General features: G+C 43.6%; 5 protein-coding genes across 5 annotated transcripts; 2 read left to right on the top strand and 3 right to left on the bottom strand.

Annotated features, from left to right (window-relative positions):
- Nucleotides 1-95: 95 nt before the first annotated feature.
- Nucleotides 96-3,287, bottom strand: LOC128309473 (protein THEM6). Its single transcript, XM_053045873.1, has 2 exons — nucleotides 3,231-3,287; nucleotides 96-796 (listed from the first exon to the last, which is right to left on the bottom strand). The coding sequence occupies exon 2, from the start codon at nucleotides 791-793 to the stop codon at nucleotides 203-205; it is 591 nt and encodes a 196-aa protein (XP_052901833.1). The 5' UTR covers nucleotides 794-796; nucleotides 3,231-3,287; the 3' UTR covers nucleotides 96-202.
- Nucleotides 1,169-2,699, top strand: LOC128309471 (nucleotide exchange factor Sil1). Its single transcript, XM_053045872.1, has one exon. The coding sequence runs from the start codon at nucleotides 1,269-1,271 to the stop codon at nucleotides 2,619-2,621; it is 1,353 nt and encodes a 450-aa protein (XP_052901832.1). The 5' UTR covers nucleotides 1,169-1,268; the 3' UTR covers nucleotides 2,622-2,699.
- A 208-nt stretch (nucleotides 3,288-3,495) lies between the features above and the next one.
- Nucleotides 3,496-4,168, bottom strand: LOC128309474 (protein THEM6-like). The gene is made up of 2 exons (XM_053045874.1): nucleotides 4,008-4,168; nucleotides 3,496-3,937 (listed from the first exon to the last, which is right to left on the bottom strand). Exons 1-2 carry the CDS (start codon nucleotides 4,144-4,146, stop codon nucleotides 3,504-3,506), a joined length of 573 nt encoding a protein of 190 aa, XP_052901834.1. The 5' UTR covers nucleotides 4,147-4,168; the 3' UTR covers nucleotides 3,496-3,503.
- A 2,183-nt stretch (nucleotides 4,169-6,351) lies between these two features.
- LOC128305238 (uncharacterized) lies at nucleotides 6,352-14,715 on the bottom strand. Its single transcript, XM_053042604.1, has 2 exons — nucleotides 14,416-14,715; nucleotides 6,352-9,183 (listed from the first exon to the last, which is right to left on the bottom strand). The coding sequence occupies exon 2, from the start codon at nucleotides 9,181-9,183 to the stop codon at nucleotides 7,540-7,542; it is 1,644 nt and encodes a 547-aa protein (XP_052898564.1). The 5' UTR covers nucleotides 14,416-14,715; the 3' UTR covers nucleotides 6,352-7,539.
- Nucleotides 14,716-15,081: 366 nt separating this feature from the next.
- LOC128310841 (thioredoxin domain-containing protein 9) lies at nucleotides 15,082-16,982 on the top strand. The gene is made up of 3 exons (XM_053047574.1): nucleotides 15,082-15,178; nucleotides 15,470-16,010; nucleotides 16,088-16,982. The coding sequence occupies exons 2-3, from the start codon at nucleotides 15,474-15,476 to the stop codon at nucleotides 16,196-16,198; spliced, it is 648 nt and encodes a 215-aa protein (XP_052903534.1). The 5' UTR covers nucleotides 15,082-15,178; nucleotides 15,470-15,473; the 3' UTR covers nucleotides 16,199-16,982.
- Nucleotides 16,983-17,123: the final 141 nt, after the last annotated feature.

Genomic DNA, 17,123 nt, shown 5'->3' with positions numbered 1-17,123 from the left:
AAAAGTTTATTGTCAAGTAATACCTGAGATAATGACGCATGCTATCGCAACGTACTTACATACTAAATGTTATTTAATTGTCTTTTCTTGCAATGGCAAGAAGTACCATACCCATGTTTTTTTCCCAAAACAAAATTCTTAAGTATAATGCCCCCATTAACACTCGAAGATGGAATATCATCCCGGAAGTTTGCGTCCTATCCTATTTATCCTTCCGCAGCTTCTGGCTAGACATCTCAATTGAATCGAGCCATAGCTTCAATTCCTCCGGCATGGGTGGCCTCTGTTCCGCTCCAGGGAATTCCTTCATCAGTGCCAGCACGTCAACGTTAGTAATACACTGTTTGGACATGGCAACGGCACGCACGAAACCATCCGCTAACGTCACGAACTGTTGCTCCAGATAGATAGCTTTGTCGTCCCACCAGACCAGCTTGGTGGTGATTTTATAGGCGGTAAAGATTGGGATCGTTCGTCGATAGCGCACACTGGACGCTCCCTGTACTGCACCGCCACGTTTGGCCTTAATTTTACCGTAGATCCCAGTAAGGCCGTAAAAGTGGAAGCGTGCAAAGTCCAGTTCTCGTAGATACCGAGCATTGTTCATGTGCCGGATGAAGATGTCCACGTCCTGTGTCGTGCAAAGGCTGTAGATGGCGGTTTGATCTGTAACTTTCCGTTTGCGTTGAAACAGCATACCGTAGCCGAGGGTTGCTACGCACCGCAGGAAATAGTTCACATCCCAGACCATATAAAGGACGAGCAGTCCGACCAGTAACACACAGGAGATCATTGTCTGGAAAGGATAAGCGAAAATTTGTCTATGCAGTCTACTATCGTATGAAAATAGAAATTAGAATTAGAGAAATGTCCCAAAGCTTTTATTTTGCAAAGAAACAGATACGCTGTTTAAAATAAAAGGAAAGACCGTTCATAAAAGAATTGGCAAACTGTATTCGATTTTTTAATACGTTGAAAAGTATCCAAAAAATTCAAATGAATCAAAATTGCATTAAAAAATTGCGCCGTTTTGCTCGAAATTGATTTGTTTACATCCGACAGTGCTCGAAAATATTACGCGACTCGCGAGCTGTCAAAGCTGCTCGACTACACATCATAACCTCAATTCTATGACGTGTATCTTTCAAAACAAAACTTTCAAACCAGAGCCATCTCTTCAAGAAAACATGCTTATTTCATCAGAATTTGTGAAATCTGTATAAAAAGATTGTGCACGAGACTATTCCCATCCATAGTTCTGATTCAACATGATAGCTTCCGTACGGAGGATAGTGCTATTGTTAAGTTTAGTGGTGATTTCCGTCACTACACAAGTGGCGACCGGCGGTTCGAATGAATCCAAGTTCGTGCCAACCCACGAATGGCAGGAGATTAAGGAAGGCCAATCAATCCCGGAAGGACTGCACGTAAGGATCAACTTAAGCAGTGGTAAAAAGGAAGCCAAACTACTGGACAAAGAGGAGGGCGGTACGGATTCTTCCCTATCGATGGTTCCGGGAGAGGAAGTTAAACATCACCAGCTAGCTGGAACAAGTGCAAACGACCCAGGAACCGTAGGTGGTATGAAACTGGAAGCGCTCAAGGAAGCCCTTAAGGATATTCCAGCTAATGAGTATGAGGAAGAAGCTGCCGATGAGGCAGGTCGTGGCCGGTTTAAGAGCTACGAACAAATCAAGCAAGAGCTCAAGGATGCAAATGTGGAGCTGAAAAGCGACAGTGAAATTATGACCGATTTGTTTGGCCGTTTCGAAGAAGCAATTAAGAAAACATCCCCTACGGAGCGACAGGAATTGGACGCACTGTTCGAGGATCTAGAGTACCTGGCCCACCAAATCGATAACGCCCTACAGTTCATTGACCGTGGTGGTGTGGAGAAAATCATCTGGCCCACCATAAACCGCACCGAGGACGGCCTTACGCGCACAAAAGCACTCAAGCTGCTAGGCACGGTCGTACAAAACAATCCCAAGGCAAAGGTCGCACTGATCGAGCGCAATGGTGGCTCTAACCTGCTCACCGCACTCGGGCGCGCCTCGTCCACGGACGAACTTTCGGCCGCACTGTACGCGTTCGGCAGCCTAGTACGAAAGTTTCCCTTTGCCCAGAAACAGCTACTAACACCGCATGGGTACAGTGTGCTGTACGGTGTGTGGGAAAAGAAGGTCGAGCTAAAGGTTAAGGTAAAGGTGCTGCAACTGATTGCGGACTTGCTGGAGGATTACCGCAGCGCTACCGGAGCGGCAGGGCAAACCGATCCAACGACTGTAGAGCAGTACCGCTCGACGAAGCTAACGGAGGGGCTAGAGCGGACGGAATTTTGCAAACATGCTGGAGAATTCTTTCACCAACACAAGGCAGCTCTCATACCGGAAGACAACCTGATCGATGAGGCGGTGAAAGCATTGAAGGTTTGCAAACAGCTGTGCCACGAACCGTGGGCTCAGTGTCCGCTGTTCCGGCACACGTTGCTAGTGCTGCGAAACAATCTGGATCACCGGTTAGATGAAGACAGCGAACTGACTGATTACAGGAAGGAAATTATGGGTAACATCGATGAATTGACCGTGGATCTCTACGGTCATCCGAAAGATGAACTGTGAGGCGTTCGGCGCTATTTAGAAAGTACACATTAGTCACAGACTACGAATAAATTATTTATATTCTCTCCAGCGAATGTTTACCAGTGTGTAAAAGTTTGAACATTTGTTAAAAATTGAAACAAAACCCGTTTGGATTACAGTAATTTATGGCATGCTGCAATTTGGTTTTAAATGAAACTGGGTCGATGTTGGGCAAACAATCTAGACCGGAACCGGTTGCTTACGTCATGGATGCAATACAGCATAGAGAAAACGTTTTCTCTAAGTTAAGTTTCTTAGCAGTGGAATTTAATTGGTTTGTACTTACATAGCATTGTATAATAATGCTAGACTGATTATATGAGCGCATTAAGCTGATTCCAGACTTTGACTAGACAAAAAAACATAGCTCCATGGAGTAGCTCCAAAATACCCTACACGCTAGCTTTGGTTTTGCTGTCTCATGCATTGTTTTGGACTTTATACCTCACTCCAAATCCCGATCTACGGTTTGACGGGTTACTTTGATTTGCATTAAACCGCGTTTTTTTTACACACAAATCATACGCACGCACTGTAGTAACGCAAAAGTACACGATTTTATAAAGAATGCACTCAAATAGCTCTTACCGTGATTTGTTAATTATTACAGGTGCACACTCGGCAGAAACCATTCAACGACTATGGTTCGACACACTGCTTTGCGATGGAAAACCTGCTGTTGTTGCAGTAGGCGCTTTCTAAACTATGTGTGCGGTTGTGTGCGTATTCACAATTTTAACGCACACCTTCGTGTGCGTACTTCTCACCTGGGTTTCCAGCATTAATAGCGATCGAGTGAAATAGAGAAATCAAAAAGGTACGATCGGCCGTGTCAGCAATCAGGAGAAAGCTGCATCGTCTTCACTTGCGAAGCTGCTGGCTGCTCACTTCATTCGATTCCATCCAACCTTTCAGGACGGCCGGTTGTTCTGGCCGTTGGCGACACTCCGGGAACTGCTGGACGTACTCGAGCAAATCGACCCCGATGGCACGCTGGCGTGAATATGCGACCGTACGGATAAACCCGTCGTGTAGTGTGATAAACTTATGCTCAAAGTAGATTGACCGTTCGTCCCACCAGATCATTTGGGTTTCCACCTTGTACGGTTTGAAGATGGGCAGCATGCGCCGGTACCGTACCATACATTCGCCCTGCAGAAGATTCTTCGCGTTGCCGAGCGGCCAAAAGCGTGACCGTCCGTACCAGTAAAACCGGCAGAAGTCTAGCTCACGCAGATATCGCCCATTGTTCATATGGTTCAGCAGGAAATCGACATCCTGCGTTGTGCAGAAACCTGCGGAAAGTAAACACAACCACGGTGGTAAACAACTGGTACGCGAGAGAAGTGACTCACACTCACTCACCGTAGATGGTGTGCTTGTCCGTGACCTTGATTGTACCGGGGAACAGTACCACGTGTAGCACGGTGGAGAACACCCGTATGAAGTAGTTCACATCACACAGGGCATACAAGAGACCCACAAAAGCCGCCAAGCACCACATTGTAACAGCTGCAGCAAAAACACCAATTGGAACAGACTGACTATTAGCAGGCGGTTTATGCTACCAGTATGTTATCCGAGATCCAAACGCACTGTCAAATTGACAGGTTACCGAATTGCTATGGGTGTGATAAAGAAAAAAACATTGTTAAAAAATACACCGATAACCGTGGTCACTTTGCCGCTTTGAGGCATGCTACTTGGATATTGATATTCATAATCTTTCTTCTTTCCTTTTGTATTTTGTATAACCTTGGGTACTTGGATCAAGCCGAAAGCATGAATTAAACTTACCTTACCGTTCAAAAAGGGATTACTTTGCGAAATGGTGACTTAAACGGAAATGGTAACCCTTAAATCCTAACTGGCTCACAATTCAATTCCTGATAGTGTACACCGATAAGATAACTCCGTGCGTTAGATGATTAGGATATCCTAAATATGTTCGCCTAACGATTGTGACGTAATAATTATCTCAAAAATCACCTTCAATTCTCAATTCGACCATCCCAACCCTCTAAGGAAAAGAGGACATAAGATGCAATGGAATCACACGCAATCTGCGTTACTTGGTTACGATGTCCTAGGACACATCGGCGGATCAAACAGTAGGCGGAGTAGGTGGTCGCCTAGGGCTTCGCCGTGTTGGGGGCCCCAAAAAATTTGTGCCGATTGTGCGATTTTTGGAAATTTAACAGCAGAGGTATTTTATAGCAAAAAATTAATTTTAAAAGATAAAAAAGTGATCAAAATATCTTCCTTGGTTATATAAAACATTTGTTTCTATGTGATAAATTAAATGCAGAGAAGAGTATCGACTTTGTGACTTTAAAGTATAAACGAAATTGCACCAGGAATTCCGAATGTATAGTACCAGGAGAGCATCCACGGAACAGGTAGCACCTTGTACATAAATTTTACTCGAAAACCGCCTAAAGGTACGCAATGTTTAAACACTAACTTTCCCGTTGGTCGCACCATCTTGCGCGACATCTTGATCGGCTGGTACATGCAAGTTTCTTCTTTGCATTGCAAGTCGGTTGCAAAGTTAGTGTATAAACATTGCATACCTTACGGCGCATTGCATTGCAAGTTGGTTGCAAAGTTAGTGTTTAAACATTGCATACCTTACGGCGCAGTACCAGGAGCTACCTCTTCCGTGGATGCTCTCCTGGTACTATACATTCGGAAATTGGTAGTTTTTGAAGAATTTTTTCACGACCAACGGGAAAGTTAGTGTATAAATATTGCATACCTTTCGGCGGTTTTCGACCAAAATTGCTGTACTAGGTGCTACCTCTTCCGTGGATGCTTTCCTGGTATCGGAAATCTGAAAACAACTGGTTTTGTATGGAATTTCGTACCAGCCGATGGAAAGTTTGAGCGAAATGAAGGATGATTTCCGTTTCATCCATCTTCCTTACACTAGCGATCGCTCTCACGGATTTGATAGTATGCAATACAATAGTGATGGGCAAATTTATTCTGCACTGCAGGTGTCACCTCTTGAAAAACATGTTTTCCTGGTATCGCAAATCTGAAAATAATTGTGTTGTTCATCGCCTAAAACATCAACATGAGCGAAACAGGTTTCTTAGAAATTTCTCTAATTGTTACCGTAAACTAAACCGATTGAAAACTGTACCTTGGGCGAAAATCGTAGAAGGCGTTGGACTAATCAGGAATCGTAAATGAACGTAAATCATAAAAAATGCGATCCAAGTAGTGGCGTTATGGTTCTCCTTAGCGCATACAAACGATTATATATAGACTAGCTTACTAAGCTCGTTTACAGGGCTACGCAACAGAACTCTGAGATGTACGCAAGGGAGGTTTCTTTCCGAGACTTTGCTGGTGTTGTTAAATCATGTTTGAAGTACACCTCCCTAACAGCGATAATGCCGTAGCAAAATTATAGGCCCTGGGCCTCCAAGGGGATTGATCCTCCACTGCTAGGACATTTAAAAACTCTCGTCGATCCTCGGACATTATGGTAGGGACAGTCCATGCAGCTTTTTTCATATCATAAACGCATCTTTTGGCGCAAATAACTTCGCATCGACCGGTGAAAAAGCAAATATCAGCTTTTGTTCACAAACAGGATTTTAATTACTTTATATTTCTCTGTATTGTATTATACACATTATTTCTTTCGTTAACTACTTATTTAATCCAACAAAATCACTACAGTTCTATTCGTTTTCCAAATTAAATCGTTTCCGTAAAACAGATTCTGGTTTGATTTATTTCACATTTTGTCCGCTGATGAGTGGAGTTGTACTGAAACAAAATTTGCCTTCTCAAATTTGTTTTGTTGCATTTGTTCTTCTGTCTGTAAAATTTACGTCGTGTGATATGTTAATCGTACTATTTTGTGGCCAAAATTGAGCTTTTTCACAGGACTCTGCAGAACTGCTTAAATGTTACACCGCATTCCTACACAACCTGCTTCTCATTAGTGGGTTTATTCTGCTGCGGTGCACTTTACGTTCGATGCATCCGCTAATAATAATCCTATACGGTGTACACACTGTTTCTACTCATTATGCCACCTAAACATGCATTCGTTTAGCGATTAGAGAAAGAGAGAACACACTTGCACTACATACTAATTTGTTTCCGTTTATGCGCGGGGGAGGAAGACGGACACACACGTGTGTCCAGTAGGTGGTACACATCTTTCGGGGGGTAGAGTAGAAAAAGGTATTAAAAGAAATACAGTTCCAATTTTTAATTAAAGAATTCATCCATCCTTTCCTGCTCTACATAAAAATTGCCTTTATTCCTAAACTCCACTAACTCCACTCCATCGAACTACACAGCGGGTATTCACCTACAATCATCTATCGAACCACGTGTTGATGGTGATGTACATGATGGTCTTTCTAATCAATGATGATCGTAATGTTTCTGTATAGCTAATGTTTCTGTATAATGATCAGTAAGCAAACTGAAAGAAACTTAATTGCATACGCTTTCCTCGCTACTGTCGACAGTTTAATCCACCACGTAAATTGATCTTTGAAACGAATTGGAGTTGAAACACAAAAAAAAACATATACATGATACATCTACATGTAAATAAAAGAATATTTGTGATAATCTCCAGGCAGGTGGTTTGTGAACCAAACCAACGTAGAGGCGAAGTATAATTATTTACCGATTTACACTTCCCGAAACAAATCGAACCTTGACGATTCTGCGGGAAGAAAAGGTTTTCCTTTCTTTTAAAAAATGGGAAAAGGACACCAATACAAATGCAACACACCAGGGCATGTTTGTAGGGAATCCGAAGGGAGATTGGAAGTTAAGGAGGTTTAAACTGTGTAAGGTTGATAAAGAGATAGAGAGAGTCCTTGGTGGTTGCGATTACATGGGTTGTGCCATATTATCTTTACATAATACTACACCACTGCTTCGGCGGTTGCTGCTGATCGGTGACGATCTTCACCTCAACCTCATCATCAGCAACGGTGCTGGCGGAGGAACCTTCCGGCAGCTGTTGTTGGTCTCCCTCTGTATCCTTCTCCGGTACCGACTTCTGGCCGGCTTCGTCAGCCTTTTCCTTTGCGGCCACATCTACCTCCATTGCGTTACCACCAGCAGCATCTGTAGCCTTCTCGGTCGGCGTATTGTTGGTAGTGGTGGTGGTGGCTTCAGCCGTTACCACCTTCGAGGCATCCTCCTCATCAACGGTCAGCGAGCGCGGTGTGCTGTGCAGCTTGACACGCGACAGTCGATTCTTCAGCATCGTCACCGGTGTGGCGACCATGCCGAGCAAACCGCTGAAATCGAGCCGTGCGCGTTTCGGACTTTCTACCACCGGCGCATCATCCGAAGTCGATTCAGGCGTCATGTCTTTGCGTTTACGCGACGCAGATCCCGGCGTACGCAACAGCAGACTATCGTTCCCAATCTCCGAACCAATCGTAACGTTCATGCTGGAAATTGAATCGTTAGCGGCTGAGCGACGATGATGCGTGAATTTAATGTCCGCAATCGGGCGTGTCGAGCGGCGGCCGGAAATGGAACGCAGCGGGCGTCCGATCAACGAATCGCCACCGTTGGTTGGTGTAGATGGAACCTCCGGCTCGACACCCTTCGGGGTCGCTTTGGGGGAACGATTTTTCTCACCAACCTCCGCCGCTTCGGCTGCTTGTGCTTTCTTCTTCTGGCTATTGGTTTCCTCCTTGTCCAGAGCAGCACCGGCTGCTGTGTCCAGTTTGGCTGGCGATTTGCCAGCAGGATTTGTCTGTTTGGCTGACATCTTGGATTTTCCCGCGCTCGAGGGGGCCAGCGGCTGTGTATCTTCAATATCCCACGGTTCCAACAGAAGCGAATCCATCTCCTCGCCATCCGAAGTGAATCCTTTGAGTGATTTTTCAAACATCAGCGAATGGTCAAACTCCAGATTGACCTTCTTTTCCGATTTTGGTTGCTGTTCCGCCGATGCCTTTGCTGTGGCCACTTCATCCGAGGATTGCTTTTGCTGAGTACGAGCGTTTGTCGGTGCACGTCCTTTTGCAGCACCACCTTCACCAAGAACCGGGAGCTGTGCTGCGGTTGGTTCTGGCTTTTTCGACCCCAAACCTTCCCCACCGCCGCCGGTGGAGCTCTTCCGCAACTTTTCGTTCCCGGCCGGTTGGGATCCGTTTGTGGTTGATGGCCGATTTGTACCGGTTGGAACAGGGACCATTGAACCACCCTGCTGTAGTTTCATGCCGTATAAATGATCTGTTTGGATTTGCTTTTTGCCGGGTGATGCATCGGTCGTAGCGGCGTGTACTACGGGCGTCTGTGGTGCAATCGTATCAGAGTTCGATGGTGTGCCGACAATGCTACCGATTGCTACAGGGATCTGAGACTGTTTGTTGTTTCCCTTTGCCGGCCGGCCAACGGACCCGCCAGTAGCATTGGCTGGACCGCCACCATTAGTGGCCGTTGGTGTTGTCGTTACGCTCGGTGCTGCTCCAAACCCTTGATACACCTGCGGAGTACGACGTCCGGACGGGTTTTGATTAGACACTTGCAGCGACATCTAAAACGAGTAAAATTAAGGATAAGGTTAGCGCGAGCATGAATGCAGTTAAAATACTATTTGAAACAGCACGCCCTGTATTTGTTTGGAGCAACAAGAACGAAGAGACACAAACCTAGCTCAATATACAATATTTGCGCCGTTCCGGGCGTTAATCATTGAGTTACTTTTTTGTGCACTCAGCCGTGGCATGTTGTGTGGTGTGCACGACGACTGTGTGTCTTGCGTTGTACAGTTGACGATTGCGCGGGCACGGTTCGCGCTATTTAGCACATACAACACTACACCAACACAACGGACCGCGCAAATGTAAAACCCATGCCGGCAACGAATAACGGCCTCCTATGCTCTGACGGTATATAAGAGCGAATATTTACAGTGAGTAACACAAAAAAGAATACAACCTCGGAAGGCATACAAATAATGTGTACATTTGTGAGTTTTTCTTAAAAATCTTTAGGAACAAATTGTAAAAATAACCCTTTCATTTGAACACTGTTTATTATAAACAAAAAATATACTATTGTAAAATATGTAGTACCATCGTCAGACGCTTTAGAATGCTTTCAGTAATAGCTTTTCTTAATCAATTCGTGGGAGTAACTTGCTTGATGTTTATATGTTTAAGTGTATAATCTACCAACTCTTGGCATTGTTACGGTGGTGCCAAACATTAGCGCATGTGTATGTTGCGAATACAAAACCAAGCCAAGAACCGCCGGCAAGGTTTTCGCGGCTCGGTGTGTTAGTGCAACTCGTGGTACGTTTTGTACAATAATTATCCGCCAATGAAACATGACTTCCTTTCCTGTATCATCTAGTTTTTCTTTATTTAATGCCATTTCAACTTCAATAATTCTTGCCAGCAATCGCTACATAGAAAATCAAAAGCAAACAAGTTCTTTACTTTACTTCCCCGCGCATGTTCCACAACACTTATGTAAATAAACGCATCACTGCAAAATCGAATTAAAGTCATTGGACATAAAATAATACAACAACCACACCTACCCAACCAACCCAAACACACTTGTCTCGTGGCCCCGCATTTTAAAAAAGGGAACGGAATCTTTATCAGGTCGTACTAACGCAACACACTGGCCATTCAATCGGCCTATTTTGGCCCTCACAGCAAGAGTATGCGTGGGGAACGCTCGGGGGAGATGATTCTTTTATTTTGTCACTCACTGCACCACGTTCTTCCACTTCTGTGTCACCTCGCTTTACATTTGTCAGAGCATTGTTGTCGGAGATGTTGTTCGGGTTTGTAAGGTTTCGGAAATCATCCGCTTGCAACTTCCACGCTTCAAACCGAGATGTTTTGTAAGCCCGATCGAGCGTTTCAATTTAAGCTGTCCATTCGAAACACGGTACGCGGACGTACGGTGCAATGGGAAGAAATTGGCCAAGAATTAGAAACTATCGATTAACATGAGAAGACAGATTCACCCATTAATTCTACCATCGGATACCGGATAGCTTAAATAACGCTTTAAAAATATAAAATGCTGGGAACCTTCGCGACATTCTCGGCAGCACTGCAAGAAGATGAAATATGGCCCTCACTCAGAACACAGTCAATCCTTTTGAACACAATGGTGGGTGATTTACCACGAGACACTACTTTGCATACCTACTAACACTACCCTGTGGAAGTGGAATGCGCGTACTATATGGCAATTATCAATGCACATTCATCGCGATGCTGTATGTCATTATACAACAGCATTAACATACGATTTCTTGCCGTACATGCATACATACAAATTGCAGCACAAAGTGCTACAAAATCACTCTCAATAGAATGCGTATTTGCGAGCTGAAATTATTATCACTTCCAAGAGTGTTGGTTACGCGGCGCGGTCAATAACATGTCGACTTTGTCGAACGCGATGAGAGAGACGCGGGAAATAAACGCGACAGCTCTTTTTCTTAAAATATCACCCACATAGCAATCACCTGTCCGTTGGCATGTTGCCCTCGCAACGGGTGAATATTGCGTATTTGATGGACAGGAAGAGGAATATGCCATATGCTTACGTAAATATTTATGCAAAAAACCACTCGCGTCTGCTGTTTGATATCGTTCGGCAAAAACGATAACACTTTACTCGAACGCTCTCGCCACCACTATTGGCTGGGTAATAAAGGAAAGTGAAGTTCAAGATACAGGAAAGCAACAATTTGTTGACCATGACCGTACGCAAGCGGAAAAAGGCAACAGTAAAACAACATAAAATCGATACACACCAACACACTTTCTGGTGCTTTTGAATTCGCACACACATGCTTCGTTCGCTCCTAGTGGGGGGTGTGAAATAATCTAAGGAGGCATCGTCGTCGTCACGCACGCGGTTCGCTAATTTCTGTCCATTTCTGTTTCTGCTGATGGGTGATTTTCTTTGGGCGTCTTGTTTTCGCTTCGACCCACATCGGCACAATACCGCTAACCGATGCAGGTCTGGGAAATATCGTGCAAACAGAACGTACAAAGAGGAAATATATACTAAACGCGTACCAATTCTTTTAACGGGATTGTGCACTTTTCAGGTAATAAAAAAAGGAAATTTAGGCATTTAGGCCTCATGCACATTTTTCGATCATAGTTCTTCTATGCGCACCGTGTGAAGCTTTTTGATGTTTTTGTTTTCAATTCTAAGCCCTAAAATAGAAGGCTAACGTCACCAATGCATTAACGGTTGATTCCCTCATGGCATCGATATGGGCAGCTAAGCTGCTGATATCATTCCCAGAAAGCTCCGAACAGCTGAGTTCCAGGAACCCAAATGTTCGTCGTTATCGGTTGTAATCCGTAAACAGTATAGAGGGAGAATTTTTCGATTATCTTAAAAAATGGATAAGATTTCGAAACATAAACCGAAAACTCGAAGATTATATTCATAAATAGGAATTGAAGAAATTAATTGTTTCGAAAGTTGCTGAGTGTAAAACCCCCTTAACAGGAACGAAAAATAGTTGCGGCCCATGAGGCCCAATCTATCGCTGTAGTAGTTTATGTAAAGCGCCGAGAATAAACTACGAAAATTGGAGACGTACGCACGTTTTACAACCGAATCTAAATTCGTCATCCTTCACACACGCTGATCGTCGGTAACCGATCGTTTGCGGTTAATGTGTATCCTTCCTTTGGGGAATATAAAACAGCGAACGGGAACTTTTAGATGGTTTCGTTCGCTCAAAAACAGCCCTTAAATGTGTCGCGGGATTTCAACAAATACACCGACAGTCCGATCATGCTGCCCAGCGCAGATATGTTAACGTGCAGAGTGAATGAGTTTATAAATAACAACATGTGCCAGGTTCTATGCCGGCAAGGGGTTTTTTTTTTGCGAAACGATAATGTGCTCTTGAATGTTTTTCGTAATGGATATCAGAGAGCATAATTTTACATACTTGACAAAATAGATACGTATAACAAATATCCATTCATCGCGACATGACTTTCAACATTTTTCATGTTTCCTGTCTCGAATACGTTTTTACTTAGCACAAATGGCGCGCAAAAATGTACGCACGTGATGAATTTTGCTTCTCCCTTCAAGTCCCAATCACACCAGACTTCAAATGTTTACAAACAAGGCACAAGTGCAAGAGCACGAACGAAGCATTTTTTTGTTATAACGGAACACCTTGTCCCTTGAACAATGCGAAGGGAAGATGTTGCTTGTGCTGTCTTTGGTCAGATTGAAGTGAAAAGAAAAAGCGGTTGGACAGCTTTCCATTTTGTTCCCCGGTTTGGGAACATATTCGATGCAGCGGGCTAACAATTTCCAGACCAACACACGTGAATGGTTGTGAGTAGTGTTAAGCTAAAATGATAACATTTATTATTATTTTCCACTGCTTTGGGTGCGATATGCAGCGGTCTTACCTACTGCCTACTACGATTTGTAACTTTACTGATGCATCCCGTTTGAGTTTCGCTTATTGGATTGGTTCAGATTTTAATGCCAAAACGGTGCTGTTGCTTTGTTGGATTATTGAGACGTTGGATCGGAGGTGGCTTTTGCTCGTAATATTGTAATAGAAGGAAAGCAAGTATTGTTTAAACTATTTTAATTAATCAAAAATATGATTACATATGTATGCCCGACAACCACACCGCATCATTCGGTAGGTTTGTAATCATTATCAACCAATTATCTCATCCAAATAGGCTGGTGGCGACGTACGTTCGCTTAATTGTTGTTCTTCGCATTCGCTTTTCTATCTTTCCTTCATCATAGCAACACAATTCTACCCGCCGGACCCGACCAAATACCAACGCATCTTTCTTTCGTGTATGAGAAGCTGTACATCATAAAAGTGAGCATAAAACATCCTTATGCTTATGGAACGCACGCACACTACTATGCATCGTACGGGGTTGTTTTATACGAGAACACACATACACATTCTTCGTTCGTAGTCAACGGTCTTGTCGGAAGAATCGAACGTTTTCGACTAGACCGGAAAACCCTTCTACGGTAGAAGATGTTTCCTTTCTTTTCATATTCGTTATTCTGATGATAACAGTGTTTTGCACGAAACAATTGATCAAAATACATGAATTTTTCTTCTTCTTTTCAACCCTTACTCGGTTGGGCCCTTCACAGCACAAACGCCATTTTCATTTAAACATGAGAGAAGGAGTACTGCTATCCCATTCTCACGCACTGCGCCATTGCCATTGGCGAACAACTAAAGCAGTCCTCTGCGTTTGGCTGAGTTCTTTTTTCTGCACGGGCAAAAGTGTGACCTTTCTCGGCAGAGAAGCCCGCGAATTATACCCGCACGCACTCCCGGGAAACACCTCTTTCTTGCCACAGGTTGCTAGCCGTAGCAGAAAAACAAAAATAACCTAAAAATAACGTTCCGCGCCCAAGGAACGCCAGCGCCACCCGCCACTGCGTGCGTTTGGGTACCTAACTTTTTCTACACCTACACGGATCTTTCTGAGCCTACGAAAAGTAAAGTAATATGTTAGGTGTCTGTGCAAACATGTTTTCCATTTATGCATGGCTGTATATTACCGAGATATCACAGTTTCTTGTTGCACTTGCTGTATTCGAGTATCAAACGATTTCATAAATAACGCACGCACTTACACACATACACCAACACACCGCAAAGCAATATCACAGAACAATATAAGGAAGCCGCACTAGGGGCCATTTGCCTCCGAGATTGTGATATCAAAAAAGAATAGAATCTACTCAACTTTGAACTTACTTTTTCCAGCAGGCTTTGGTGGATTTACAATGCGCTTTCTGCTTTCTTTTCACTCGAACGGTAGCGGAAAAAAACCGGTAACACCACGGGAAGACGGGTAACACACACGGAAAAGACGCGCGAGTTCGATCTCTGGACGAACACTAGTATTAGAATGGAACGAACTAGCTGGATAACAATCACGAGCAATCGAATGTAGTATTACAGTGTGTTTCTGCTAAAACCGCAACGAGTTGGAGACGAACAAAAGACTTGCTTTTAACGCACGCACGCACATCAACGCTCCGTCCGTTCTGCTCAACGATCTGATTTTTTGTAATTTGTCAAAGTCGATATGAAGCCCCCCATACACGGTGCCCTGGGTTCGCGAATCGACTAAACCTCATAACTGTCAAACGCATTGGTCGATTTTTTGAATTTTGTTTGAGTGGTTAAAAATATGCTTTCTGGAGTGAAACTATTGATATTTCGATGACATTATTTGCTCTTGTTACTTCACGATAGGCAACGAGAAATGTGAAATAATATTATTTCAAATTCCGTAGTATTTGCCTGATCCCCCTGCGGACAGAACACCACCACTGTGCTGAATATTCAATATATCGACATTGTCGACATTGGAGAACTGTCAAGTAAGAAAAAGACGGAGCTCGCAGAAGAGGATGGAGTGAATCACATATCCAACAGCAAAAGCAAAAAGTAGAAGCAAAGTAACGGGACGATATTGTAATACTGGAGTTATATTAAAGAAACGTTAATAATTGTAAGTATTTATGACTGTCGGCAACAATTTTCAACCATCTACGACTATTCGATGCAGTTGCCAATGGGGTAAGGTATGGGCGTTGGCAGTATTTTGTCGAATTGGTGATCAGATGCCCCCCGTCACGAATGCGGATGACTGTGGTACGATGATCGAAAACTGGGACCGGCCTTTGCAGGCAGAGCGGAGGCGTTAATGTTCGTGTTAGCCATCGTGTCCTGTGGGTTTGGGGAAATGTTCACTAATTCTCGCACTAACGTGACGATCTTTACGTTTTCCCCGTCTTGCTAGCAAAATGGAACAACTCATACAGAATCAAATGATCTCGGCCGCCGTGCAGCTCGAAAAGCACCTTGACAGTGAACTAGACCGGCTGGAAAATCTGAACACGGATGATCTGGACAAGCTGCGTGAACAGCGTATCCAGCAGCTCAAGAAACAAGCTCAGCAAAGACAGGAATGGAAAAACAACGGTCATGGCGAATACTCGGAACTGGCGGATGAGAAAGAATTCTTCGCGATATCGAAAAAGTCACCCAACATTGTGTGCCATTTCTATCGCGACTCCACACCCCGTTGCCGAATTGTGGATATGCACCTGAAGATACTGGCCGCCAAACATTTGGAAGCGAAGTTTTGCAAGGTGAACGCGGAACGCTGCCCGTTCCTCACAGAGCGCCTACGCATTAAGGTGATACCGAGCATTGCGCTGATAAAGGACAGCAAAACGAAGGACTACATTGTGGGCTTTACCGATTTGGGCAATTGCGATGATTTCAGCACCGAGATGCTCGAATGGCGCATTGCCCAATCCGGTGCGATCGAATATAGTGTAAGTAGTACCTTCCGGGGCAGGTTCCGGCTTAAGAGGTAGAACTATGATTGCGCTAACTTATATTCCACTTTTAGGGTGATCTCTTGACTCCACCGGATGTGAAAAAGCAAAAGAAGCCAACTAACTTAAAAACCATCCGTGGAGGATACGATTCGGATGATTCCGACATTGACTTCGATGATTAAATGCTTCATTTCTACGTGACCTGTGTTGCGGTGCGTGAAGAGCGAAAGACAAAAAAGGCATTCGTTGGTCTGGAGAAGTGTATTACGCATGTTGCCGATGGTGATGAGATTGGTGTATCTGGTCAGAAAGGTACGATTCGATTTACCGCAACTAATTATAATTACAAAATTGTAATGTGACGTCGTTAACTATTGCTTCGATTTATAACAAAAAAAACCCTCTAGGACATAATGCCGAATAATCTAAACTCTCTCCCATCGGCGGGATGAGAACGTCTTTTCTCACGTAGTGAGTCGAACAATCTTATCAAGCGATGAAACAGAAGAGGTAGGCAAATATAGGAGTTCGCGCAATCATTGTGAAGAAGCGAACTGTTCGGAGTTTTCCTTCTACGATAGGCAAAAACAAAATTTTCACAGTATTTATCTATGCTGGTACTGCACGTATCATTCGGTTCACCATTAACCTTTTGTTTTCTAACCAATAGTGCAACAGCAGGGAACAAAATCACACTAGAAAGATAGCTTTCAGCGCGCGCTTCACCAGTAAAAATCAAAACCATCATACACCGACAAATTGTAGTTGATGTATTGATTTTGGTTTCCCGCGTACGATAAACACTCACCCCCGGCGAAAAGGGTTTGGTTTAATTTAGAGCTATTTTGGATCGTAACAAGAAGGATGCAATTCTTATGCTTACACTTAACGTAATAATGTACTCTTTATAGAAAGAATAAATCACCTGAAGAAGTGTTCTTCTAGTACTATGATTTTGTACAACGATTATAGAGTAATATTCATTCATTTGAAATGAAACAAAACTGAAACTGCTTTCAATATTCGATTCAATATCGATATTAATTTCATTACATTCTTCCGTGGTTGTCCTTTGAACAGTTTTGCTTTATTTTTATCAGTTTGTTG

The sequence above is a fragment of the Anopheles moucheti genome, chromosome 2 (genome assembly GCF_943734755.1).
Source record: "Anopheles moucheti chromosome 2, idAnoMoucSN_F20_07, whole genome shotgun sequence".
Taxonomy (NCBI): domain Eukaryota; kingdom Metazoa; phylum Arthropoda; class Insecta; order Diptera; family Culicidae; genus Anopheles; species Anopheles moucheti.
Note: the sequence above shows the minus strand (reverse complement) of the source record. Positions and strands in the feature narration are given on the sequence as shown.